Consider the following 21,850-nt stretch of genomic DNA (forward strand, 5'->3'; position numbering starts at 1 on the left):
TTCATCGGTGTAATTTTGACACCAGTGGGCTTTTGATTGTAGAGCTTACGTTGTTCACCTCTGACTTCAGCAGAGACAGGCTAAGTTTGGTTTGTTGTTGACAAATTCATTGGTTATTTGTATCCCAATGATCATTCCCTTAATTCTTTATCTTTTTGTTACAGCTTTTAGTAGAAATTCTCATGAGGCCAACTCTTATTACACAGAAAAAGAAGCAGAAAAGTAAGTAAAATATGTTTTTATCGTCTTTCATTCTTGCCTCGTATCCTTATTCAGACAGAAGTTATTATAGTTCTGTGTTCCTCTCTTTCCATACCAGCAATTTCCTGTTCCTAAATGAATCATTGGTTTCTTTTTTCTCTGTAGTACTGATTCGTAATGGTATTTAGGGTAGTCACCTGTTGCAAAGCACGGCTCAGGAGTATTCATGGGCTTGCAGCATAACATACTTCTCTCAATGCAGTGAATCTGCAGTCACTGGAAGCTGTTATTGTTACTGTGACTATAGCTGCAGTTAACAGTTATTAATAATAACTCATTGTTTATGTAATAGGAGTTCTAGACACTGTGAGATAATGAAGAGCGTGCTGTTTTCCTGACCTGGTCATAGTGACTGCTGATTTCCAAATTGCTGTGAGGAGAATTTGCCTGCGGGGCACAGTGGCTTTAGTGCAATTTTCCTGCTGCTGCAGCTTTAGTTTAGTGTTTTCATTTCTCCTGTCTGTGATTCTGCTCGTTCCCTGAACCCTTCCAAGGAAGGGAAATGTCGTGGTATGCTTCATGCCCGTCAGCCAGAGAACTTCAAAGGTGGAGTAACTGGAACTTGAGCTACAGGCAGCTGTTGTATGTTTGTACTGAAAACATATTTTAAATATGAAAGTGCTGGTGTAAATAAAATTGAAAGCTTTTCTATGAATTCCCGATGCTGTGTGGAGAAAACTGCATGAACTGTCCTTTTCCCCCACCCTGTGCTTAATAATTTGAGCTAATATGTGTCTCATAGACAAGTTTTGAGTTGATTTATGATGTTTTTCATACCTCCTTCCACCCCTATCGTTTTCTTTCGTGTGTGACTAAGAAGTGCACCAGACTCCAAGTACACCTCTGGCTCTGGTCCTAGCCAGTGCACACTGTAGGTTTGAAAGAAAGGATGTGAGCTGGTATAGCGTGTTTCATCCTCTGGTTTCTGTCCTCCAAGACATTTGCACATATGATCTGAGATTAATCTGAAATTCTCACCCATTTTATAGCTATTCATGTCCCTACCGTGGAAGTTAATGTTCCTTGGCAACTCTAGCTAGTGATTATCTGTTTTCTCCTTTGCAGTAAGCGATGACCTCATCAAGGACTGTTTAAGCATACTGTACAATACCTGTATATGTGTAAGTATGACTGCTGTGGAATTTTTACATGCTGGTGATTTTTACGTGTAGAGCTTAATAAGACAACATGCAGACTCTTTTAAGCATAATTTAAGATTAATTTGAGACTTTCATTACAATTCCTTTAGTTAAATGTCAGACTGCCCTGTATTTTCATGTGTTAGTGAAATAATTCCTGTTAAATCCTCTAGTTTGGATCTTCTGGTATCTGTGTTTCCATAGAAAAGCCATGTCAGCCTTTGTTGTATTCAGCATTTAAGCTTGAAACTGGAAATGGATGCCTGCTAACCTGAGATACAGCTGGTCAGGTTCAGTGATGGTGATGGCAAAGTGGATTAAGTTTGATCCTGCAGCTCCTTCATATACTGAATATTCAGCTCAGTTGATGACAGATCAGTCATCAGCTAAGAAAGACGCTGGGCTAAAGGCCTGTTGAAATACCTTGCCATTAAAATTCTGAAGTTAAAAGCACATGCTTTAGATTAGGCGTGCAGGGAACATCCTCAGGATTGTTTGTTTAATTACAGTTTATTGTATCATAACCTAAGGAGCATTGTTTAATAAAAAAATTTAGTAAAGTTAGGTACTGGCTTGGAGCTCGTCCAAAAACATCCATATCATCTCGAGAGTTTGTCTTAATAGATGGTGTTTGCACTACTGTGTATCTGTACGCATAGGAGGGGGAAGAAAGGAAATGCTTCTACTTTCTTTTAGCTACAGGTAATGCAACATTTGCAAACTGGCAACAGCATAATATGCTAAGAAACAAGTTTGCAATTTATAGACTTGCTGTTTTAATTTGCTTCAGTTTTACTGCACTCTTGAATGAAAAGTGTTCAGGGTCACTGAAATGGTTTTTGTGAAGTAATAACTGTTCTTATGTTTGTGTGCGAATAATCAGGAAGGATCTGGGTTGGTTTAGCTCCGTGAGCGCTGGTGATTTGTCAGTTGTGGAATAGACAGTTTGGAAGTGGTGAGGATGTAGTTTTTAGTTACAGTTAATTCCAGAAAAGCCTGGCTGTGCACTAAGCAAGAGATCAGAGCATGGAAGCTGCCCTTAATGAACTTGGTGACAAACCCTAGTGCATGCTTTAGCATGGCTTGGGTTCATCATTGAGTTCATTAAGGCCAGCACTTTATTATGGTTGCTCAGAGTCTGCTCAGCTGAGAGCAATACTCACAGCTGAGGAGGAATCTGGGCATTCCATTTACATACTATAAAATGGAGCTGGTTGTAATTTGCATGGAAAGCAGAAACAAGTCTCTCATGTATTTGCAGGCATGGCATGTTTACTTTCGATTCAGTCAAGTAAACAACTGCCTTGATGAAGCTTCTCATCCTGGAGCCTGTAGTTTTTGCAAGTGTCACGTTAACTTCAAAAAAGGACTGGAGTTAGTTTTGATCACCATAAACAGAGTGTCTCCTGGTTCAGGAATAGCTGATTTGATAACGCATCGTCTTGTAAAACTGTCCTGCATGTACCTCTGTCGTGAGCCTTGTCTGACTCCAGATCTTTTTGTGCATCTCCCTGCTTTTCTAGACGGAAGGAGTCACAAGGCGACTGGCAGAAAGAAACGACTTTGTCTTGTTCCTGTTTACACTGATGACAAACAAAAAGACATTCCTACAAACTGCAACGCTCATTGAAGATATCCTGGGAGTTAAAAAGGTTAATTACTGGTTTCTTAATTTTGTTTGTATGGCTTTTCAAGCCAGTAGAGGAAGGACAGCTGTTTCTTTGAAGAATTGCTGAAGATAATCCTGTGAGCCAGCATTCTCACTTCTTTTAACTTATCTGAAGCCTGACTGTTCAGTGAACATTAACTTCAGTCACGTTCCATACAGAAGCCAAATTATGCATGTGCTGTCATAGTTGTTGTGGTTTTGCGTAGTTTGCAGGGGAGGGGGAGTGCCTAGCTCTCGGTAAAATACAACCAGTATTTCAAGTAAAGAAAATGAACCTCATTAATTCATTTTTCATGCTTGCCTTCTGGTTACACTTCAGATACTTCAGTGGCCTTCCTGACATCTGGAAGGTTTCCCATATTTCTTATTCTTTCCTTGGGGCTTGTCACCTCTCTGAAATCATTTGAAGTTGTAGGATGGGCAAACAGGGCACTTAAGTCTTCAAAAATCCAGTTTGTGTAGAAGTTGCTTGCCAGCATCACTACAGCTTAGTGGCCTGATGTGATGCAAAAGAAAGTATTAAAGGTGTGACCTTGGGAAAGCCCTGAATGAAGGGTGTCTATGCATTCTGTGGAGACGGTCAGCCTTCTGTAACTTATTACTTTTTTTTTAGAGTAAAGTTGAAGGATTGTGCTTCCCAAGATAAGAAACAAGCTTAGTTTATCTAAACATTAATGCTGAAAACTGTTTTCAACATCTTTTTCATATCTTTTGATGAAAAAGACTGAGGAGAAACAATCAAGGCATCAGTTCTTATTTGAGAACTTCCTAGAGAATATAGAGAAGTGGAAAACTGAACTGAAACTTTGTAATATCTAATCACAATTTGTCTGTTAAATTAGCTTTAAAAAAGAAAAGCCCTCAAAATTTTGACTTAAATACTTGAAATTGTTAAAAGTTAGATATCTATACTACTTGAGATGATAAACTTAAGTGACACCAGTTGTAAATCGCAGGTGTTTTCATACTCTTCATTTTCAGTGATTGCTTCTCTTTTGCTAACACTGAAATAACACACAGATCTGGTCAGGGAGTAACCGTAGCTGCTGCCCTCTGGTAGTGTCCTTGTTCCTGTATTGAATGTCATGTATGATTTACTCAACTGATGTTGCCTTCTACAGGAAATGATACAACTGGATGATATTCCCAATCTTGCAAGCCTTGTGTCCAGTTTTGATCAGCAGCAGCTTGCAACCTTCTGCAGGATCCTTGCTGTCACAATTTCTGAACTTGACACGGGAAGCGATGATAAGCACACGCTGCTGGCCAAGAATGCCCAGCAGAAAAGAAACCTGGGTCCTTCTCGAGCTGAAATTAATCAAGGTAATTGTTGCATTGTGGGAAAATGTAGAACCACCTCAACAGTGTGTAAAGTTGCCTTCTTCTCAGTGTCACATCTGTTGCACATGTTTCTAGAGGATACATTAAGCATTCTGTCTTACCAAGCATTTCTCTTTATTCACTTTCCTCAAGTAGTTTCCTAGTAGTCGTTTTTGTAAATGAAACTTACTTTGTAACTTTCAGTTTCTATGTTGTTGGTAATTAGGTGATTGAATTTCTGTCACTTCATCTCTCTCTGGTCAACTTAAATGGCTTAAAATAATTGGGTTTGTTTTCTGTCCCTCCATTACTCTTATGGCCTACCCCTTGGCAGCTCTCTGTAATTCCTTGTCCTGCTTAAAATAAGAATTCCTGAACTATAACCGCATGTAGCATGGTTGCTCTTGGAGCAGCTCCTTCTCTGATTTTCTCTGATATTCTCCTGAGCAGGATGTCTGTCTTTATCAAGAAGAAAAGCATGTTTAACGTTAATCGCCCTTACTACATCGGCCTTAGAAATCTGGGTCTAATCTCAGCTTGAAGTTTGGCTGCAGTGCAGGTTTCCTTATTTTGCTGAGTACTTTTCAGATGTGTAAGTCTTAAATTCTTACTTGTCCTTCTAGACAAGACGTTTAAGTTAAAGTACCCTCAAGGGTAGAATCTGCTGTTTTCAGCTCTTAGAACTCTGAAGAGCTTTTGAGTGTCTGAAGCAGACATTTGCATAGGCCCAGATCAGACAATTTTTGGAAGTGCACAAAAGAAGGTTGGAGCTGATTCTCCCATCTAATAACATTCTGTGTTAGCCGCAAACATAAAACTGTAACCACTGCCACCTCTGCAGCATTCAGTGAGAGATTGATAGTGTCATCCAGGGGACAGAAGAAGAGAAGCTTTGAAGGGAGCTGTGTTGGCTTCTCCCCTGCCATTACCAGAGCTTGCTTCTGAAGAGCAGTGGACAATCGTGTGTAGGTGTTGGTACAAAGTCTCTTTTAAATCAGTTGAACTGAATAACTGTGGATCCTCCAGAACTGAACTTAGCCAAGCAAACAATGAAGCGTTTTTTGTTTGTGCAGTCAGAGACCGTATCTAAGACTGCAAAACATGTTCCATCTTAAAAACTTGGTCAGGGATCTTATTCTCAGAGATGGCACCAACGGGCAGAATCCTGCAACTCTTTCACATAATGTTCATTGCCAAATTCTTGTCCTTTTCTACTTTATCTGCAAGCATGTAGTGAAGTGAAGACTTAGCTGTATATCTATAATTACAGGTTCTGTGTATTAAGTTAGTCTGAAAAATTTAGGACAAAATGCAGCTTGCAGCATCTCCCCAAGCCCCCCAGGTGTTTTGCAGATCAGCGACTTCTGTCCTTGAACTGCTATTTCAAAGGGTGCAGTTCCACAACTGGGGCTGCTGTCGTGGTTTCCCCATCTGTTTTGCTCCCTGATGAACTAATTCGGGGAGCAAGTACTTAAAAAGCTAACAGCTTCCCACCCAGCTACTGCGGTGAGCTAGTTCATTTTGCTAGGAGACAAGCGCCACAGGAGGTAAAATGAAGGGGGTGGCAAAGCACAGAGAGAGGGGAAGGTGGAGCTGCCCCTTCCCAGGGCTGCTGCTTTATTTCTGCCAACTTAATTTTCAGCCAGATCAGTTCCTTGATATTGACTCACAGTGGACTGGAAAATGGCAGTGCCAGCAAAAGGGAAAGAAATTGGCTGGAAAGAAGCGGTTAGAGTAGGCTAGAACTAATTTTTTTCCAGTGTAAGTTCAACACAAACCAGTTTAATACTGATTGAATTATGCTCAGGTTATGTACACTCTCTTCCAGCCCTTAATACGGAGAGTTTGCAGACTTTTTCCATCTTTGGGTCTCTTTGACCAGATGGAATTTTTCATGTGTACTCTTCTGTATTACTAACCTAAATGTTGTGGTACCTTGTGCTATGGAGGATTTGATGACTGTGTTTGGTGATCTTACATCATAGGAAAATGATTTTTCTTTTTCAGCTACACTTCTGAATATTCCAGGCTTCATCGAGCGATTGTGCAAACTGGCAACACGAAAAGTGTCTGAAACAACAGGTACTTCCAGCTTCCTCCAGGAGTTGGAAGAATGGTACACCTGGCTGGACAATGCTCTGGTACTTGATGCGCTGATGAGAGTGGCAAATGAGGAGGCGGAGCAGAGCAGTACAGGTATGTGGCTTGTGTTCCTCTAGACACCGTTAGCTGATGCATATCTTAACCTCTTCAGTGTTTGCTATGTGTTACTTTGCCTTTCAAATGGCATTGATTCCCATTTGCTGGCATGGAAGACTGATGCGTTGGTGTTTAGGTCTGACTCCTGTTTTGTTCTTGTGTAGCACTGATTTTTCCTGAAATAATAAGCAAAAGCAAATGTCTTAAGGCAAACTGTGCCCCTTGCCCACCTAGATAACACTGTAACGCTGTCCATCCTCAGCACTGATTTCCTCTGGAGTGACAGAAATAATGCACATCTGAGGTAGGCGACTTCACCAGTGTTTTGCTCTAACATTTAAACTGGTGGGTCTTCACACCATGCAAGCTGTGCCTTCCTTAAAAACGAATGATAGTTCCTGCAAAATTAAGTAAATTAATTGGGAAAAAATAATTGTTCTAGGTGAGTGTATGGAAGTGTTAATACAGCCCTAGGAAAATGCTCTGAAGCAAGTGCGTAGTTTGTGTCTTCACCCTTCCTTGTTACAAAAATGCAACGTGTGTTCTGTCGAACTTGACGTGCTTGGTAGCATAATAAGAATTATCCCACAATTTTGATATCTAAATCTTTGCTTCTGTAGTGCTTCGGAAAACTTTTTTCCTTATCCAGTGTTGTAGCAATTAACTATTAAAACATCTGAAAACACACAAAATTGAAATATGCGAATGCTCCAACAGCATCTGGCATGTACCTTAATACACACAAACTTGGTGGAAACTGGGGAACGCTTGTTATTTTGGAACAGAACTCACAAAGCAATGTTGCTGAGGTGGAACATGCCTAGTCACAGCTCTTGACCCACCACATCAGCCAGCAAGCAAACCTAGATGTACTTTCCCAGGATTCTGCCTCAGTCGCTTGTGGCTTAGGAACTTCTGAGTCAGAAGTGGTGTCTGTACGTTTTCGCCTTTGATGGTTTCCTTCCTTTGTGTGTTTGCGTCTTAGTGTTTCTTCACATGGGTTCAAAAAGCATTCACGCTATGCTGTGGCAGGGCAGTTCATCACCTAGCTCTTTACACAACACATAACCAACTCCTTTCTGAACTACAAGTTTCGCTAAGTCTTATTTACTTTTTCTGTGTCGCTCATGATTTCTGTCATGTTTCCCACTGGCAACCATGGTGAGTTATATCCTATTTCTGCCTTTAGCAGTATAGTTCTAGACAGGGCTATGAACATTACCTAATTGTGGCCTAGGTATACTGGTACTGAGGTATGAAATATAAATAGATTGGTAGTAAATGCTTCTGATAATCTCACCCCTACTTTTATTACTTTTTCTGTTGTGTCCTTTCTGGTGTAGTAGTCTGTTAATTCATAGAGGTGATCTTATTTATTTCAGATGGACGATTCAGATTAACTTATTATGAAATATTGAGTAATTCTAAAAAAATCTGTGTGTTTCTCTTCCGTAGCCCTTGATTTAATTTGGTTATTTGTTGTATGCCACTATTTTTGGTTGAGAAGAAGATTCAAGCAGAGGTGCTGGTCTTGTGTTTACAGTATTTCAGTGTGTCAGTAATAAAAAATCCTTTCCTGTTGAAGCTGCCTCAGGCTCACATCTTTGCCATCTTGTTCAGAGTCTTCGGATGAAAGTGGGTTGGCCAACACCTCAACACGAACGCAGCTTCCACAGTCCATGAAGATCATGCATGAGATCATGTATAAACTGGAGGTGTTGTACGTTCTCTGTGTGCTGCTCATGGGGAGACAGAGGAACCAGGTGAGTGCTTGTTGGTGGTCAGCACAGGCAGAAGCTGATGTCTCTCTAAACCTAAGTCCTTATTAATTAGGTCATGGACACAGAAACATGACAGGCAAAGCTCAAAGCATAAAGCCAGGCAAATCTCATCATTGCAGCCATGCACAAACAGGTAGTGTTTCATTGCTGGGACCCAGAATGTGCCACTGGGGCAGGGCTTGTCACAAGCTGTGCTGACCAGTGCCAGAGGTGGTCAGCCTCCGTGGAGCTGCAAGGTGGATGCAGGAGAATGCTTCCTGGATGAGGGATCCTGTCTCTGTGTGTGAGGAAGCAAGTGGATGTACCTGGATGCTTGTGGGAGCTGCAGCCAGGCTTTCTTTCCCTTCCTGGTGAGCCGCTTGGATGGAGCCCCTTCAGCCTTCCCCCTCTTTGGCTGAGCTTACTTGTGGAAATGCTCTGGATTAGTTTGTGAGTGGGTGATTTTTGCAGTAGGTTCCCATGTCTCGACTGAGTGAGTGTGTTGTTAAACTCTCAGCTGGGAGGATACACTTCAGTGCTGTCTGCACTAGGCGCTGTCTAGAAATCCCACTCATCTATTCCTTTTGTGTTTCTTGCTTTCAAAATGAAAAATAATCTGTTCCCTGCCTCACGTAGGCTTATGAAGAACCAATCACTGTAGCTTGGCTGTAAAGTGATTTAAACTGGTCAAGAGCGTATTGTGCAGGGAAAGAAGAGCAATCTGTTGGTATGGTTTTGATAGTTTTCCAACACACTCAAGCTGCTCAGCTCAGCGGAGCAGCTTGGAATTAATTGTGGGGGCATTTGGATACCCTAGAGACTGGGAGGATCAAATTGTTTTGAGTTGTTGAAGGGCTTTTATATTAGGCAAGAGCGGCTGTGTTGGGGGGCTGTTCCTTGAGCACATTTATCTTGAGTGTTTTGTTCTTTGCTAGTAACCTCCCCCTGTATTGGAGTCACAAATACTTGCCATGGGCAGTCTCTTTAAGTCTTCATCTGAATTTTAAACAGAAGTAAATTTGTAGTACGGTCCTGAACGTAGCTAACTTGTTCACTGTGAACCTACAATTGGATACTTAGCATTAAAAAGAAATAGATTCTCTAGAGCAGTAACCAGAGGAAAACAGTGATTCTTGCAGAAACCACAATTGTTGCCATAAGAAACTCATAATCCTATTGTCATTCCTTTTGGAAGTACTGTTTCTATTGGGCATAAAATAGAACTTAAAAGAAGCCCAAGCCATAACTGGAACTACCAGAACATGAATCTGTTAGGATGACATTTTTTCCATTGTATGAAGTCAGATAATACATCTCTGTCCGATTTCACCACAAGAATGCAGTTTAATAGATACTGCAGAAACTACTTGCAGCTTGCACTCGTCCTGCCAGTGCCTGTTTGGGAGCTGGAGGTGCCAGCTTCTTCACCTCCCGGCGTCAACTCTTGTGTGTTGCTGTCAGATGTGACAAGGTAGAAAGTGTGCGGCTGAAATAGCTTTGAAGCTTGCTTTTTTTAATTAACTCTGCTGCCTCTGCCCCCATGCAAATGGGGAAACTGTCTAAGGATAAAGCTGGCATGCAGTTCACTTCTCCATGGCTGATTCAGGACTGGAATTGAATTCTGGAAAGGTCTTGAGTTCATTCCCAAAAGCTTTTTGTCCCGAGCCAGCTCTTTTTGTAAAATCCACTGCCTTTGAAATACAGGCTATATCCTTTATGCCTTAATCTACATAAAGTGTTCAAGAGACTGTGTGACAGATGTGAATCCATTCCCCTTCCCAAGAGACTATCAGATTAAGAAGTAGAGCTGAGCTGTTCTGTGTGGAAAGTTCCAGTAAGCAGGGAGCAGCAGTGTCTGCAATAGCACACTCACACTGGATGATCTTTAAGGTCCCTTCGAACCTAAACCATCCTTTGATCTCTTTTTTTGAGGGAATAAAAGCACAGGATCTGTGATATCAATTTTCCAGTCTGAACATCCAAAGATATCTCTGGATTTAAATTACAAAAATTTCGTATAGAATTTCTGAAGTGCATCACAAACCTGCTTCAGTCCACTATGATCATCAACATAACGGTCTGGCATAGCTTGAGGCACGATGCAGCTTCCTGATGAACCCAGCCTGCTGCTGAATGTTTGCTCCCAATCGTTGCTTTTATTGGCCTAGCAGCTAAAAAGTTTTAACTGGCTAACTGTGCTAGCAGTCACTTGGCTCTTACCTGCTGCCACACTGGGAATGATCCTACCCTCAGGGATGAGAAGTGTTTCACTGCAGATCTGTGCCTTTGCTTCCTTCTCCTTGTGGCCACACTCTGAATTTCTCTCTTTATGTTTTTTTCTAGGCTGTCTTACATGTCTGCGTTGTGGTGAAAGGCAGTCAGCTTATTTACTTGTCCCTGCTCTAGGAAGCCAAACTGCAGGCAGCAGAAGCTCCTGATAGTTTTAGAAGTGAGAACGCAATAGAGCAATTAATGTGGAATGAATTTCTGCATGGCAGTAGGACAGAGTCAAAGGCATTAAAATGATGTGCATAGAGCCCCTCTCTTACTGAGGGGCCAAGCAGGCAGCTCGCATGGTTGGTTTCATCTTCTTGTGCTTGTGCCACGCTGGCCACGGAGGGACGGGAACTACAGGGAGTGCTTTGTTCAGGGAGATTCCGCAGAGCTGTTTTTGTTGGAAGCTTGTGACTAGATCAAAGTGTCCCAAGGACATTTTAAAATAAGGGAGCACCGAAGGACTCCAGGCTTTGCAATCTGTCAGGATTCTGTGAGCTTCCTTTGGTGTGATATTCAGAGGTGCCACAGGAATGCGACGGAAAAGTTGGTGGCTACAGTCAAGTTGAATGCAAAAGGTCACCAGCTATGCTGTGAGCAAGAATGAGAATGAAAACCTGTAAAGTGGCATCGGCTTCAAATATTTTTGATTAATTCAGGTATTTGAGGAACTAGAGCAAGCCAGTGTTCTGCTTGAAATACTGCTTGTTGTTGTTCTGCATCTTGGGGGTGACCTGGGTTATTGTTTAGGTGACTTGGTTTTAAGGAATATCTATTACAGCTTTGGCACTTGATTTTTACAGTACGTTGGGCTTCCCAATTGTCCCTGGTTTTAATTTGCCCTATGTCTCGAAGGATATTTCTTGTTATAGGCATAGAGCTGATGAGAGTCCCACTTCTGCTCCTTATCTTCCAAATTGCTTGCCTCAAATGTATCAAAGTTTGGACTGAAGGTATTTAGCAACTATTCACACCAAAATTATTAGCTTTTTACATGAGTAACTCTATAACCTGTTTCAAACACGTTCTGATGTACCATGTCCTAGTTTGGCAGGCAGATCAGTTAATAAACCTGAGTGATCTGGCATTTTCTTCTCTTCTGAGCATTCTCTGAGGAAGTTCAACGTCATTTTAACCCAGCGCAGAGCTTGAACTGCAATGTGCTTGTATTGCTGCTGGATTCTACTTTGCTTGGAATTCCTGCATAGGTCCCTTGAACAAAATCATTGGAGTTAGCAGTGTTAGATTTGTGGTTGGACTCGATCTTGTGATTCTGTGACATTGGCAGTTTGTGGTGTCTTCAGGACTGCCTGGGCTTCGGCTGTGTGAACCAGAAAGACAGAAGATGCTTAGCACAACTGGCAGCAGAATGTGCTCAGCTTAGTTTTGTGATACATAAAAGTTCCCTAGAGATGTCTTTTCAGTGGGCTGTAAGTGATCTCCCAGTGTCCGAAGCTGCTTCCAGCAAGCACAGAGGTTGATTGAAGCACTGGCTAACAGCTTTCTCCCCTAACGCCTGTTTTCTCTCCATGACCACCAACTGGAAGCTACTGTAGTGTGCATGTTAGCACAAACATGTACTGTTTACTAAAAGAATTCACTTTCTTTTGTCAGAGGATGATGTAATTGTGCTGACCTGTTTAGCAGACCACGCTGTATCCATATTTGAGGCTGCAGCAAATGAGTATGTGCTTGTCTTGTTTTCCAGGTTCATAAAATGATAGCAGAGTTCAGACTGATTCCTGGCCTCAATAACTTATTTGACAAACTGATCTGGAGAAAGCATTCTACATCAATCCTCGTTCTGCATGGACACAATCAAAATTGTGACTGTAGCCCAGTAAGTAACTTTTTACATTCTGTATTGGATTTTGGTTTTATTTATCATATAATTTTGAGGAGTTGCATTGAGTACCTGGACACTTGTGCAAGAAATGAGTAGAGATATACAAGTCCAAAGAAGAGCAGTGAAGCTGGGGAGGGATCTGGAGCACAGGGGTTTTGAGGAGCAGCTGAGGGCCCTGAGGCTGTTTAGTCAGGAGAAGAGGCCAAGGGGAGACTACATTGCGCTCTGCAGCTCCTTGAAAGGAGGTTGTAGTGAGGTGGGTGCTGGGCTCTTCTCCCAAGTAATAAGGGTTAGGATGAGAGGAAACAGCATCAGGTTGCACCAGGAAGGTTTAGGTTGAATATTAGGAAAAAATTACTGCACTGAAAGAGGGCTGTCGAGCACTGGAACTGGCTGCTCAGGGCAGTGGTGGAGTCACCATCCCTGGAGGTGTTTAGAAGATGTGTAGATGTGGTGCTGAGGGACATGGTTTAGAGGTGGACTTGACAGTGTTAGGTTCACGGTGGGACTCTTACGATCTTAAGAGTCTTTTCCAACCTAAACAAATCTGTGATTCTGTAGTAGGATTAATTTTTTTGTGAGTTATTTTCACTTATATTTTTATCTTTAGTTCTTTCTAGCAATTTAGCCTTTCCCCTCTCTCCCAGTTTGGGAACAGGGAAAGGGATAAATTCTGTGGTTCCTGGAAGCTAAAGTTAGGATAAACACTCAATGAGATAATAGTGGATCTAGCAAGAAGAGGCACAGAGCAAAAAGTTTTGGGGGGAATTTGAGTTGATAGATTTATTTTTTTTTTTTTTTTCCCCTGAACCTGGATGTATGAGATTGATCAATACAGCGATGAGCATTTTTGCTTTTGCAGTGAGAAGGAATGACTGTTACATGCATAGACTTGCAGGCAGTCTCTACTTTGTTCCATTTTGGGAAGCCTCAAAGAACAACCTTCTCCGTTTATGCAAGTCACTTGCTCTGCTGTCCAAATGGATTTGGTTTGGATAGGCTTTCAGTTTCAACTGTTTCACGTCAGCTTGGTAACTAATGGTATCCAAAAATCCTAAAGGAATTTTTTTTTGACCTTTCTTCTCTCTTTTTAGGACATTACTTTAAAGATACAGTTCTTGAGGCTTCTTCAGAGCTTTAGCGATCACCATGAGTGAGTATAAAAAGCTGTGGTATTGTTTGCCTGGTTGCAGTTACAGCGGGTGTCCTAGGCATGGTTCGGCCTCCGTATAAGTGAAACGTTGTACTGTCCTTACACTCGATTCAGGCATTATGTGCTTTCCAGCACCTGCTTTGTAAAGGCTAAGGATGTGCTCTGCAGTGGGCATGTCTTAGTGTGTCTCTTCATGATTTGAAATTGCCCATGTTGCTTCATGTTGAAACAAAGTGGAAACATTTCTGTGATGAGTTAAGAATTTCTGGCTGAAGAAATAAGGAGGCAGCTTTCATGATGCTATTTATCTGTCTTCTCTCCGGGAGTTGGTAGTGAGCCAACATGCTCGCAAGAGCACACGTACCCTGTGGGGACATGTTCAGGTTTAATTCAGTGTGGAACATGTGTGAAACAGGCTGTTGGAAGATCAGGGTGAAAGCAGCATACTGCTGAAGAGGTTAATTTGTACACTTTTCGCTTTGTAAATGGACTGGGAAGATGTGATTGCAGTCTAAATGCCAGCTATGGAGAAGACCTGATTAAACAGGGTGGGAAAATGTTAGGGGAACAATTGCCTATCAGCTAGCCATTAGGAACCTGGGTTAGAAATAGAAGAAAAACTGCTGTTGGCCTTCAAAAAGCGTACTTAGGAAGCTCGAGTCTGCTGGAGTAGTTGAAGGGCGATGCAGATTTATTTATGTTTATCTTTTAATGCTTGTACTGAAAAAGCAGACCTCCTCTGCTGGTATAGAGGTTGCTCTGTTCTGCCTTGCAGAATCATATCTTGCATTGTCAGTGTCAGTTGCTCTGATTCAGTCCTGCAGGATGATTTCCTGTTCTATACAAACATCTGCATTTGAGTTGTATTGCACTAAATATGTATACACCTTCACTGCTTGCCTAGCTGCTGTTATCTACAGCCAGGGTGATATTTTTGTGTAGGCTTTTTCTAGTACTGTTAAATACACGTATTGAAATATCAGCCTTTTTGATTGGAAAGTACTAGTTTTAAGAGTGGGGCACTGCTGGATGTATTGTAAATGGAAAGGCTGACCTATTGTAAGTCTTCCGTGCAAGACATTGTTTGCCCAGGCGTTGCTCCAGGTTTTCCTATACGTCTTAAATCTTATTCCTACTTCAGTGGTTATTACAGAGACCTCAAGCTTCTTTAAACAGAAAACATCTTTCAGCCGTAGCACTCGAGCAAGTGGAATGTGTGGAATCTGGTTAGGGGTTTCAAACAAATAATTACATGAACTTTCTATGAAATCATGGATAAGCTGAGTCAGCTGAGGGCAGGATGACAGCAAGTATTCATGTGCTACTATTAACTTCAGTAAAACTGTATAAACCAAACTTGCAGAACTGTTTATGGCATGGAGAGAGGCTGTATTTTCATTACAGAAACCTGTTGATTCTGAGGACTTTGAAGTGGGAGGGCTTTAGGGGAGCAGACTGATGTTGGGCAGGGAGTCCATCATAGCGAGCCACTGGACTACATTTCTACTTTGTCAGACTTGTTCTGCGCTTAATTTATTTTACAGATAAATAGCTTTTCATTATGAAAAGTTCAGTATTTGAAGCATTTAATGTAAATTCTATGTTTTGTTTTCTTCATTTCATGAAGCTTTTAAATAATTCCAGTCTAAGTGATTTGCTCAGAGTAATACCAGGATGATTTGAGTAGTTTTTTGCAGCTTCTGCTTTCTGATTGAGGTTTATTCCTGATAAGGAGCACAGTCACTGTATGGCAAAGACTGTAGGAAGCTGTGAAAAAGTTTGCTATTTAAGCCTGCTGAAGTTCAGCAAAATGTTGCTGTGACTTTGAAAAACAAGTGCCATCTGGAAGCAAATATTCACAAACAAAGCAAACCATAAGATCCTGAATAGGTCAGTAAAAAGCTGGCATTCTGAAGCTGGTCAGTGTTGAAACTTGGATTTGGCTAATGTTGGAGAGGGGTTATGAAGCAGCAGCCACCTGGCCTGGCTTGGGAGAACGCTGTGGTGAGGGGTGTAAGGAGAGGTGAAAGGTGATTGCCTGGGCCTGCAGCTCTCCTAGGCACGTGGCTTTACTCTTTATGGGATTGCATGTTTGCTCGCCTTTTGGATTCATAATGTTTTTCTCCCTGACTCCCCAACTGTTTTGCTTTAGGAACAAGTATCTCCTTTTAAACAGCCAAGAACTTAATGAGTTGAGTGCGATCTCCCATAAAGCCAACATCCCTGAAGTTGATGCAGTTGTCAACACAGACAGGTGAGTGGGAATAGAGGGTTTAGGTCAGCAGCTTCCAGCTTTTGCAAGCACTTACATTGGAGGTTTGATGTCAGCTGTGTCGGTTGAGGTCCTTCTGTCCACCTCACCTGCTTTAGTTTCAGTGACCTATTTCAGCAGGAGGTGCCTAGGATTGTATGATGTTCATGGTCATTAGCAAGTCCAAAGTGTGCTTGTGCTCAGAATAAGGCACTTCAAAAACTGAAGCAACCTAAAACGGGGGATTTCAGTTCACGGCCTGGACTTCCTTATGATGTGCTAGGTCTGCCTGTTTGGCCTTTCCCACTGCAGGCATTGCAGACAGACCTGGAAAGTAAACTGCGATTCCTTTAATGCATGGATTGCTGCCACTGATAAATCTTAGCTTTGAGATTCAGGAGCAGTCTGTGCACACGTTTCCAGTCTGCATAAACAGATCTAAGTGTGTCTACTTAGAGTTGTTATTTTAAGAGCAGTTAGTAACTAGAATAAGCTAACTTAGATTAACATCTTAAACCACTTAGGGAATCAACCATGTTATATTTGAGTATCTGTTACGTTGACTGTTTTGTTTTGGTAAGCTCTTTAATACACAATTCTGATGTACAGACCTTGTAAGATGAAACACCGTTTACAGAATTTAGTTGTCAGAATACAGAATACCCCCAGAGTATCAGCAGCACCTGGGTTCTGCACAGAGCAGGTTTGCCTTGCTTCAGAAGGGAGTTCTTTGACACGATTTCTATATTATCATAATACTGTGCCTAATGGGGAAGAAATGGTGTCTGTGTTACTCAGACCCTCTGAGCAATTACCTCTCTGGCCTTTTTCAAAAAGGAGTAAGTATTGAGAGAGAGGGAGGAATTTCACCTGCTGGGAGCACACAAAGGAAGCCGATAAAGGGTGTAAACAGGTTTTTTTCCAGTGTACAAAGATTCTTATCTCCCTGGGATGTGTTGGTTAGAGCAGACTGCTGTGCTGCCAGACAAACCACTTCCCACAGGGGCTTTGTCAGCTCCTTGGCAAAGGTGCTGGCACAAAACATTAACCTGGGTGCATCTGCTGAATACACGTGTTGGGGTGTTTTCTGAGCAGAATAGCAAATAGGGCTTGAAGCACCTTACTTGACCTCTGCAGAATGGTTGGTGTAACCAGGCAGGCAGCATTGCTCAGTTTCTGGCCTAAACTTGGTTTCTTTTTCACTCTTAATGCTTTTTTTATGTTGCTTTTCTTGCTACTTGAGATCAAGGAATTGCTTCTGCACAGGCTTTTACTGTGGGTTGATGCTCCACTGAAGATGTTATTTAATATAAGTAGTACTGCAGCTCTACCGCCTCTGTACTTTTACAAGTACATACAGAAGGATGCTACCTCACGTAGCATCTAGGTTCCCATGCTCAGCTCTGCCTCCTAAATGGAATTTGGAGCTTCCTTTACATTTGTTGAGAAAATAAAGATTTGTCGAGAAAATAAAGGTGTAGTTTCTTTCACTCCTAGGCTCCAATGCGGTATATAATTTTTTCCATTCTCTTCATTCCTACAAGCTGTAAATTGGTATTTTCTAAATCATTAAGTTTTTGAGAGAAAATGAATAATTTTTCATTAGGATTTATTTGGAAGTCGTGTTGCAGGTATTGTGGACATTTACCAAAGGCAGTGAGGAGAACTCTTCCACTGGTAGAAACAGTAAAAGTATTGAGTGTTTGTACTGTATATTTAATACTGGGATTTTGATCATTGAAAGCTGTGGAGAAGAGACTGCATTCAGTGTTCTACAAGGTATGGTGCTTGCCAGCCCTTCTACTCATGCTGTAATTTCTTCACCTGCTCTAGGAGTCTTGTGTGTGATGGGAAGAGAGGTTTGTTGACCAGGCTGCTTCAGGTCATGAAGAAGGAACCAGCTGAATCCTCTTTCAGGTGGGTTCACCTGGCACAGTAACACGCTGTTTGGAGTTGACTGGGAAGTTGTTTTTGTACAGCAGTTGAAAGTGCTTGACAAACGTAAGCTGTGGAAAGATCTGGCTTTGGGCACTTGGCTACACTGGCAGCGCAGGTTAGAAAGGAAAAAGCATTCAAAGCATTGAACCCCATACCCAGTACAGTCAGTGTCTCTGCAGGATCAACCGCTCTGAATCCAGCTGCAGACCAAAGTGAAACTGGTTAGGAACTTTGATTGTGTTTATAGTTGTCATAAAATAATTAAAACCTGATTTCTTCTATTTCTCAGGTTTTGGCAAGCAAGGGCAGTTGAAAGTTTTCTGCGAGGCACCACCTCCTATGCAGACCAGATGTTCCTGCTAAAGAGAGGACTCCTTGAGGTAACAAAGTTTATGCCAAGCTTATCTGCAACGTATCTGCATAGTGAACAAGAAGGACTTATCTGTAATGAATTTAAATGGGGGTAAAAATGTAGCATTAAAAATTCACTGGGAATAGGGCAATTTTTGAAAAGCCTTGATGACTTATGCTCGTGGCTGTGTGGTGTGGGGTGGGCAAGTCTATAGCCCGCATCACTGGGGAGTTAAGTTGATGGAACTCACGAATTGTCTGTCTTCAGTTCCATCATCTAAGAACCAAACCTGCAGCTATATGTTTTAAATAGCGCTTAAATCGGAGTCTGTGCTGTACTGCTGGCTTGGGCTGAGCTATGGCGGTAACGTGTTTTCCTCCTGTGCCAGCATATTCTCTACTGCATTGTTGATAGTGAGTGCAAATCACGAGATGTGCTTCAGAGTTACTTTGACCTTCTGGGAGAGCTGATGAAATTCAATATTGACGCATTCAAGAGGTTCAACAAGTACATCAACACAGATGAGAAGGTAAATATTTGTAAAAGCTGTCCCCAGTAGGTCACCTTACATGCTCTTATAACCAAACCTAGCACTAAAACTGAGATTCTTCTGATGTGATTGTTGAGCTTCGTGCACAATAAACACTAAAGAGTGAGCTACCAGTGTCGCTTCAGAAGCATGTGTGTTGCTGTGCACACTGGTGTTTCAGAAGTGTTCCCAGCTATTCTGAGTCAGCAGATACAGAGCTATTCAGAAAACGTTGCCCTACTACATAACCAGGCAGGCCTAAGGTCAGGGCTCAAAGATGTAGAGCGCTTCCTGTGAAGCGCTGTTTCCTGTGAAAACACAGTAGTGTTTTGGGTTAAGCTGGTACTTGTGGACATTAAGACAGGCTCCAAAACATCTTCTACTGGAGTTTGGGAGGATGCTCTTCATAGAGATGACTTAAAGCATTCATCGATATTTGATACTCCAAAAAGGCATATCATCTTTGATGTTGTTTGAACCTACAGACATTTTCAGAAGTCATGGTTGATGTAATTACCTATAAAACTTAGTTGCGTATGTAGATCAAACATGGGCAGGTCTCTGTGCAAAGGGGAGTCATGCTCTGGTGCACTTTGTTCACATAACATCAACTGTTGGGTAGGTTTTGAATGACCTCCTGCTTATGTTACTGTAATTTTTCTCTAGTTGCAGTTAGGTCTGGCAGCCCTTGGAGAACAGAAACAGATGTATTTTAAGAGAAAGATGTTTTTAATTTCAGATTGTTCTCTGGTAAATGAACTCGCATATTTTAGAGAATCTGCCTTTATACTTTGTGTACTTCCTATTTATTCATCTCTAACTTTTTTTAATTCCCATTCTGTATGAGTCCCTCACTGTATTCCTCCCTAGCACCATCTGCTGTACAAAAGTGTAGAGCTGGACAGCCATGCTGTCTTGTCTCCCTCTCTCAAAACATAGTATACTACATCTTGGTCTCATTGAAGTAACACAGCTTTTAAAGAGATTTTAGTGGTGCCAGGAGTTTGGCATTTTGCTGTTCCCATAGTGATTTTAAAGTACTTGCTATGGGATCCTTTGGTCAGCCCTTGGTACCAGTATTGGGTTGGGCTGGATCAGGCAGGTCCGGGAATGTTCATCTCCCCTTGCTCTTGTTAGAGGTAACAAAAAGGTAACAACCCTGAGTATCGTGGCATTAAGAACCTACGTCTTGTTTCTGGGAATGGGAAATAATTGACATCTGTGAAGCCTTATGTTGGTCAAGCATGTGTTTTAGGTGCTTGTGCGCAGGATTCAAGGTGGTTTCTCCAGTCACCTTCAAGAACTGGGCTCTTTCAATGTCAGAAATCTGGAAATCTGTTGCCCCATTGGCAAACCCTTTTGTAGCTTTTCCTACTTGGGTTTGCTGACCTGGTCCCCTTGTAGACCTCTTGGCCACGTGTATCTGGAAAGAGTATGAAATGCTGTTCTGTCAGACCCCATCTATGCCTGTTCGTGTAGTGTGGGTGAATTTTATTGCTTGGGTTTTTTTAATGCAACACTAAAAGGTATTTCTCTTTTAGTTCCAGATATTTTTAAATCAGATCAACAGTTCCTTAGTTGACTCAAACATGCTTGTTCGCTGCATTACGCTGTCACTGGACCGGTTTGAGAATCAGTCTGATGCTAAAGGTAAAGAATAAGAAATGAGGGGTGTGTTTGGTGGTGATAATGGTTATATTAAGTCTGGGCTTTGAAAAACTTTGGTTTAGACAAAACAATGGTATCTTGCGGGTTTGTTGCTGCACTGAGCACTAATGCTTACTGCCGCATTGCATGGACTAAGTACCAGACTTCAGTCACCTGATGGTTGTCTTTTTCTTCTTGCTGCAGTTGCAGAAGTCCTGTCAGAGTGCCGCCTGTTATCATATATGTCCCAGATGTCCATGAGAATGTCTTTTCTTTTCCGTCTCATTAATATTATTCATGTACAGACACTTACGCAGGTAAAGAGCTGACAGTACCTTTGCGGTTGTCTTACTGATATCATATAGCGATGGACTGGGCTGGGAGCAGGGAGGAATCTGACCTCTCTTGAGGAGACTCTTTTCCCTTCTTTCTTTGTACTCCTCTGCATGCTTACCACAAGCGTGTTTTGTAAGGACGTGTGTCCAACTGATGTCTCTGTTTTTCTGTTTGACCTACTGTGTCATTTTTGCTTTTAGGAAAACGTCAGTTGTTTGAACACAAGTTTAGTTATCCTAATGCTGGCCCGAAGGAAAGAAAAGCTACCTTTTTATCTGCGCACTTTGCAACAAATGGAGTATACAGAAAAATACCCAGGCTTCATCTTGAACAATTTCCACAGCCTCCTGCGATTCTGGCAACAGCATTACCTCAACAAGGATAAAGACAGTACCTGCTTAGAAAATGTACGTGAACCTTTTACCATAGCAGGACTCGATCATTGCAATGTTTGCCTACCAGTTACCTAGGGAAAATGGAGAGGGTTTGTGAAGGGAAAGGGGGGAGCGAGTTCTGTGCCCCAGTGTAACTTTCTGGAGTGATTTTCACGCTGTCTTAGCCAATCAGCTCCCTTTTGCAAGCAGTCAGGCTACCACAAGGTAGGTGCTGGGTTTCCCTGTGAACAGGACCGTAGGTCTTGACTCTAGCACCCAGAAAAGAAGCTTGATGATGCTGAGTTCGAGAGGTGGGGATCTGGAGACATGGCAGAATCCCTCCCATAGCAAAGTGGCGTAGCAAAAAGTGCAGGAAAGGTGTGGTGTAGCTGGTAGAAGACAGGGCAGCGGCCCTGGGGAAAGCAGCCTGCAAGTTTCCACTCCAGAGCTGGTCTGTGTTGGGTACTGAGAAGAGGAAGAAAGACCTATCGTAAGAAGGTGACTCTCTTGTTTATGCTCTAGAAGGCAGAAGTGGAATGGTACAGGTTTCTTCCTTGATTTTTCAGTGTTTGGGTGGCAGCTTTAACGGGTTTTTAATATGTTAGTGAGAACCCCTTCTCTGATGTGCCTGTAACCTGTAGCACACAACCTTATGGCTGATGTAACTGCAGTGCAGGTAATCTCCTTCCGGTGAGGCACCTGAAGAGGGGCAGCACGAGGGCTTCAGGGGTAGATAGAACAAGGAGCTTCAGTTCCCCAGAACGCAGTACAACAGAGGGAGTCTGCCTGGGAGAGAGAAGCT

The 21,850-nt window shown here is 42.1% G+C and overlaps 1 protein-coding gene across 1 annotated transcript in view; it reads left to right on the forward strand.

Moving 5' to 3' along the window:
- TRPC4AP (transient receptor potential cation channel subfamily C member 4 associated protein) overlaps positions 1–21,850 on the forward strand; it is a 39,119-nt gene that overhangs the window by 13,786 nt on the left and 3,483 nt on the right. The window contains exons 4-18 of the mRNA XM_054081177.1: positions 165–222; positions 1,327–1,382; positions 2,924–3,052; positions 4,191–4,392; positions 6,397–6,585; positions 8,209–8,351; positions 12,331–12,462; positions 13,563–13,621; positions 15,774–15,875; positions 17,706–17,789; positions 18,100–18,190; positions 18,551–18,691; positions 20,233–20,341; positions 20,543–20,655; positions 20,875–21,081. Coding sequence (XP_053937152.1) covers positions 165–222; positions 1,327–1,382; positions 2,924–3,052; positions 4,191–4,392; positions 6,397–6,585; positions 8,209–8,351; positions 12,331–12,462; positions 13,563–13,621; positions 15,774–15,875; positions 17,706–17,789; positions 18,100–18,190; positions 18,551–18,691; positions 20,233–20,341; positions 20,543–20,655; positions 20,875–21,081 — 1,815 coding nt within the window. The remainder of the gene's footprint in view (positions 1–164; positions 223–1,326; positions 1,383–2,923; positions 3,053–4,190; positions 4,393–6,396; positions 6,586–8,208; positions 8,352–12,330; positions 12,463–13,562; positions 13,622–15,773; positions 15,876–17,705; positions 17,790–18,099; positions 18,191–18,550; positions 18,692–20,232; positions 20,342–20,542; positions 20,656–20,874; positions 21,082–21,850) is intronic.

Source organism: Cuculus canorus, chromosome 16, assembly GCF_017976375.1.
Source record: "Cuculus canorus isolate bCucCan1 chromosome 16, bCucCan1.pri, whole genome shotgun sequence".
NCBI lineage: Eukaryota > Metazoa > Chordata > Aves > Cuculiformes > Cuculidae > Cuculus > Cuculus canorus.